This window comes from Galeopterus variegatus, unplaced genomic scaffold (assembly GCF_000696425.1).
Source record: "Galeopterus variegatus unplaced genomic scaffold, G_variegatus-3.0.2 Scaffold4867, whole genome shotgun sequence".
In the NCBI taxonomy this organism is placed as follows: domain Eukaryota; kingdom Metazoa; phylum Chordata; class Mammalia; order Dermoptera; family Cynocephalidae; genus Galeopterus; species Galeopterus variegatus.
The window spans coordinates 136,567-142,519 of NW_007730978.1; the positions used below are offsets into that span (position 1 = coordinate 136,567).

Below are 5,953 nucleotides of genomic sequence, written 5' to 3' on the forward strand. Positions count from 1 at the left end.
GGTTGCAATCCCGTTGCCGGTCCCCGGTCCTGTACGGGGGCAACACTGAGGGTTGCAATCCATTGCTGGACACAGAAAAAGACAAAAGACCAAGTACATAATTAAAAAATCAGCAAGAGGCTACTTGTTTTGAAAGCGTAAGTGACAATTTTCTTTTTTAAATTTTACTTGGTTTAGCAATAAATCAAGTTGATGGATTTGGGTCATATTGTGAAGAAAATTTATGTAATATATTACAGTAAAATTTATGTAACAAGAAAATAAGTTCCTGAGCAAAATGTTACTTTCTATATTGTCATATTTGAAAAATCCTAAAAAAAATTTCAGATTGATGTGAGACTATTGATTTTTTTTTTCATATGTATTTATGGCTTAAAAATCAGGAAAAAGCATGTATTATGTAGAAAATAAATGCAAGAAAGTGAAGGAAAGGAAGGAAGGTGGGAGGAAGGAAGAAATAAGAGGGAGGGAGGCATAAAGAAAGGGAGAAAAGGCACTTCAGCATCACCTGTGCAATTTATGCTAAAGGTAGCTATATAAAATCCAGTAAGTAGATGCAAATGCAATTTCAGGTAAGGAGAGTTCCCTGTTTCCCATAGATCTGTAATCACTTATTCATTTATTTCTGTTTTTCACCAAGACTTTCCTCTGTGTCCACAAGCCCTGACAGTCTACTCACGGTGTGCAGAAGAGGGGGGCAGGGCGGGCGTCCGGAACGTTCTGATGGTCGCCGGCCCCTCCCCTCCTGTGGTCAGCGCTTGTACCTCCAGTCGGTAGAGGGTCGATGGCCTCAGATTGGGCACTGTCAGGACATAGTGATCCTGAGGAAGCAACATACAAGGAGGTGCTCATCAGCGACCTTTTAGAGACAACGCACAGGGGACACGCAGTCTAGGACGGTCTTTTCCCCCCACAGGACAATACTGTGCATGTGTGTGTTTGGTTGCTTTGTAAAGCCCCACTTTCATCTGTAGGCTGCTTCTCATTTGCTGGAGTTCTCTGCCGTATGGTGGCATCTTAGCACCTAGCTCAATTCTTGGCAGCACAGGACACTTGGCAGAGTTAAAATGTGCCGAGGTGCCAGTTCTCAGGGCTCACTCCTGGGATTTTATGTCTTTTTATTCCTTAACATAAGACTTTCCCATGGTTTAAAGTTTTCAGCTGCACATCTTGTGATGTGAATTCTTGATAATCCAAATTTCAGTGAATGAGCCAACTATTTGCTTTAAAACACAGTATCTGTCAATACCCATAACTGAAAATGTTCATTTCTATGCCAACGCATTCCTCTCAAAACTCAATAAAACCTAGTACATTTAATACAATAACCGGCTTCTAATTTCTGGAATTTTTCCTTCCCGGATTTAAGTTATTATTATCATTATTATTATTTTTTTTTTTTTGGACTTTGGAACAGGAGTTGGGTATTCTAAGTGCATCTTCAGAGAGGGTAAAAACCCACACATTTTTTTTTTTTTTCAAGCCAAGGAATTAAGTGGCCTGGAAGACAGGCCAACTCATTACGGGCACTAGCCAAATTTGAAAGGGGAAAAGAAAGACAAACAATAAGCTTCTTTTAGGTATTTTCCCCCCAATTCAACCCTCCAAACAGGGCATTTCCCCGTGAATCAGGGGGACATGGCGTTAACAAAGACAGGAGGAAACGGCTAAATCACTTGCATACAAGATAGACAGGATAAGGCTTGTTAAAAAGCTGGTGCTTGTAATCAAAATGTGTCTAGATGACAGCACATGCTACCGCTTATCTAGTCACAGAAACACTAGTGGTGCATTCATGTTTGCAAAAGGACATGCTTAGAAGAAGCAAACGCAGAAGTAAGACTCAGCAGGACAGCCCGCGGCATAACAGAGACACCCGACTCTGACGGTCACAAAGACTGAGCAGCGTGGACACGGGGTACGAGGAGGCACCTACCGCCGGCAGTATTTGGGACTGTGAGATAATGCTGTTGGGTAAGCTGTTCTGTCGGCTCTCTGTCGTGACCTCAGCCCATGTCACCTGAAACCCAGTCATGGGCTGATAGAGATGAGCCTTGACCATCTTCCAGGAAAAGTGGCCGGTGATGTTAACATCTTGGACGATGAATAAAGCAGAAAGATTCTCCGGCTTGGCTAGCACCTTGGAAAGGAGACCTGCAGCGAGGCAGAAAGGAAGACATGGCTTAGACTACCGGAGAACGTGTGACCATGGGACGTGTTTTATATTCAGTGCAGGGACTTGAGGCAGCCGTTCTCTGGGGAGGTGGGAGCCAGCTGACCTCGTTCTTTAAGCATGGGCTCAGGCTATCGTCCCTTTGACATTTGGGGAGAGGATGACGTAGGGGTCTCAGCGCTTCTACTTTGGGCTAAGTGCTTCTAATCCTTTGGGGATTATTTTTGGAAGCCTGCTTTGGGGCTGGAAGAAGGAGACACGTGTAGACTAGGACAAGACTTAGCCATTTCTCAGAGAACAGCAATGACCACAGTGGGAAGGGTGAGTGTTGATGTCATTGAGAGAGTGGGTGGAAGGAGCTTAGGGGACTGCACTGAGGGAGCCCTGTGGTTCCCACTTCAAGAAAGGGGACTGGGCAAGGAGAAGGGGATGGAAAGTCCAGACATGGGGGTTGGTGTGTTGGGGTGGGGAGTGTGTGAAGGTAACTCACATGGCAAAGAAGTAGAACGAAAATGAAATAACTTATGCCTAGGCACGCCAAAACACCAGTGGTGTCTAAACATGTGACATCATTTCTAAAGAGATAATACTGCCAGCAAAGGACATCTTTCCAATGCTGTCAGGATTATAAAATTATGCATATATCCCTACATATGTTGCCTTCAAGTTGGACCATCATATTCTAATTTAGAAGGGAGAGTATTTCAGTGTTTAGGGTCTTGTAAAACACCGTTTGGAAAGGTTGTCAGCGTTGCTGACATCTTAGACCTAGACGCGGAGGTCTTCAGGTCACAACGTACCTGCATCACCAGGGCAGCTAACGTGCCTGAGGCTCTTGCCCTTAAGAGAGGAGCACGGTGGCGTGGTAAAGAAAACGGTTTCTGCCTTTGAGTGACCCCTCGGCCGTATTGGTTGGACGGTCACCTTATACTTGCAGGAAAATGACAGATCCTGAAGAATTATATAATTTTCCTAGAGCAAGAGAAAGAGAATATGCTAGCAATAAATCTCATTAGGGAATAAAAATTGGCAGGAGTTGAAAACGTATTCCAACAAGGATATTTTCCAATAAATGCTGTGTGTGCAATATGGCTTTTATAAAAAATTCAAAGGAGACACTGTCCATGGTTTGATTAATTACAATTGTGAAACACTCCCACAGCTGTGGGATATATCCACTAGAATTAAACGGTACTGTAATGATTCCCATCAAAGCAGCCACTTCTAACACTCTCAAAGAGCATTTCTGTGTTGACATCAGTGAGAGCAGCAGTATAAAGCTGTACATACAAAATAATTTTCTGTAGTTAAAAAAAAAGACACTAACTCAGGCTTCTCTAAGGCTGAGTTTATATGTAAGTTTTTCTGTGCAAAAAAAAATAATGATAATATCCTTTAGCAATGTATTTTCTCCCTTTCTGGAGTGCTTTTATTTTATTTTATTTTTATTTTTATTTATTTTAATTTTATTTTATTTTATCCTGCCATAATGTTGTGATTCAATGTAAGTACAAGAAACAGGCTCAACTACTAAGGTGTCAGAGACTTAGAATGTAACTTTACACTAACATGGGAACATGACATTTACTGTGATAAGGAGCTTGTAATGATGTTTCTTTCGTATCTGTCTTATGCTTATCCATTCTATTTTGTATTTCTCAAATCTTAATTTGTGTGTATAAAAGCTACAGATGGAATATCTTTGTCTGCTCTCCTGTGGGTGCAGGTAGAGGCTCCTGCCAGACAGCAGCCAGGCTTTAGGGAAAACACGAGACGTGAATTAAAATAAAAACTGAAAAAAATGAAAGCTCAAATCCTCCTTGGGTCACTTGAGTCGGGAGGCAAGTCAGTGCAGTTGGTGAAGCACAAAAAATATGTTGAAGCCTGAGAGTGACGACTTAGGCTGGGCCCTTAATTAAGAAGGTGAGAGGAGGTGAGGTCGACCCAACTCGGCACAATTAACATCAAGAAGTGAACAGGAAATAGCTCGATGCAGACAAGCCAGCCTGCTGTGTCTCTTTGGGAGTCTGAATTGCTTTTCTTTAGGAATGAATCTGCACTTTATAAGGGCCTATACTGCAATCCAGGGTTAGCCATTAAGGATTCTGCTTCACAGATATTCCAAGAATGCTTTCATGTGGCAAAGAAGACAGGCTTCTGTAGCAATAGGCAAACTCGCTGATGCTCCATTGCAGCATGAAAGCAAATTAGTTAGATCTAAACATCATTTTAAAATGAAAATAGACAAGTTCTAAGCCTTTAGCAATGTGCTTTTCTTGAGACTTTAATTCTTATTTCTACCAGATCATTTAATTCGTGGAAAAATAGAATGACAAGATAATATGCATCTTCCATGAACTTTTTGAAGTACCTTCCTCTGTGCTCAGTGGATAGTTACTGTCACTCTTAGAGTTCCTACACGTAATAAGCACAGGATCGGGTACCCACATGAACAGAAGCCAGGCTCCATAGTTTCCAAGGCACATAGAAGTAAAAAAAAAAAAGTAAATACCCCCTCCTCAAAAAATTTAATAAATCCTGCTTCTATATAGTTCTTTCACTACTTTTCCGATATATTCCCATTTTTATAATGTCTGTTTTATTTTCTGCTGAAGGCCACAAACTTTGGGAAACACTTAAGGATAAATAAAACAAGCAACTTTAGTGAACATAGGTTGAGAAAGGTCAAATCTGGTAAAAAAAAAAAAAAAAACTCCCAAAAAACCCAACTTTGTATTTCTGCAAATCCAGCAACTTGTTTTATCTTAGCATCTTGAAGTTATGCAATCAGATATGATTCTAAAAATACTGAACTTGTTGCCGTTACAAAGTGTTCAATAGAAAAATGTTCTAGTTACATATCAAAAACCAAAATATTGAACACTGGGGGGCCACATTTTGGGGTTTTTCAAATTGTCCTGATATATTACATACAAACAGCTGTCCTCAACACGCTGCATAATGCAATCCCCTCTTAAACATTTTGTGTTAGTTTAAACATTTTATGTTAGCTGATTCTAATCTATATTCATACATTAAACCCAACATATTGAGAATAATGTTTTGAGTAGTATTGACAGAGTTGCTATCCCCAAAGACCTTAATGTTCTGTTAAAATTAAAACTCATAATGTGGGTGTGTGGTGTATAGGAAAGATAGTATCTTTCATTAACTGGATACACGACAAAGAGGGCTGCTGAATGAAAGTGTCATGTAGAAAATCACGGGTAAGATAGCACCTTTAGATTGCAGTGCCAAGTCAAAATTCAGAAAATAGTTCAAAGGTCTTAAGAATTAAGATGAAGCACACAGATACTCAGAAATATTTCTTCACTGAACTGGGAGTCCTATAAGCGCTGAGTCTTTAGTTTCTGCATTAGAGGACCTGCCCTGTGCTAAGCTCTCGATGAATGGATATAATAACCATAGTGGTTTCAGTTTTAGCCGAAGCATTTTTCAATTGCTGATTTGTGAGAATGAGTTATCTGTTGGACATCATATACGATTTGCACATCCTCTGTCCAATTTCATGCACAGAACCGATAAGTCTAGGAGCTATTGAGAGCCGAGGAGCACGATCTACTTACGTGAGTTGTGCCAGATGATGTCTCCGATCCGGCTGTTCTGTTGTGGGCACACACTTCTGGAAACCACTGCACGTGGTATCGGTTGACACTGGGATCTACGATATCAAAACACACAAACACAAAGGACAGCTTGGAAGGCACAGTCCATGTAGTTTGATGTTCTTAAACTTTAGAAAATTGAAAGAGACAAAAT

General features: G+C 40.7%; 1 protein-coding gene across 1 annotated transcript in view; it reads right to left on the minus strand.

Annotated features, from left to right (window-relative positions):
• LOC103603920 (anosmin-1-like) overlaps positions 1 to 5,953 on the minus strand; it is a gene marked incomplete at its 5' end in the record, with an annotated part of 35,586 nt that overhangs the window by 2,228 nt on the left and 27,405 nt on the right. Inside the window, 4 exons of the mRNA XM_008588508.1 lie at positions 680 to 821; positions 1,937 to 2,154; positions 2,974 to 3,145; positions 5,761 to 5,855. Coding sequence (XP_008586730.1) covers positions 680 to 821; positions 1,937 to 2,154; positions 2,974 to 3,145; positions 5,761 to 5,855 — 627 coding nt within the window. The remainder of the gene's footprint in view (positions 1 to 679; positions 822 to 1,936; positions 2,155 to 2,973; positions 3,146 to 5,760; positions 5,856 to 5,953) is intronic.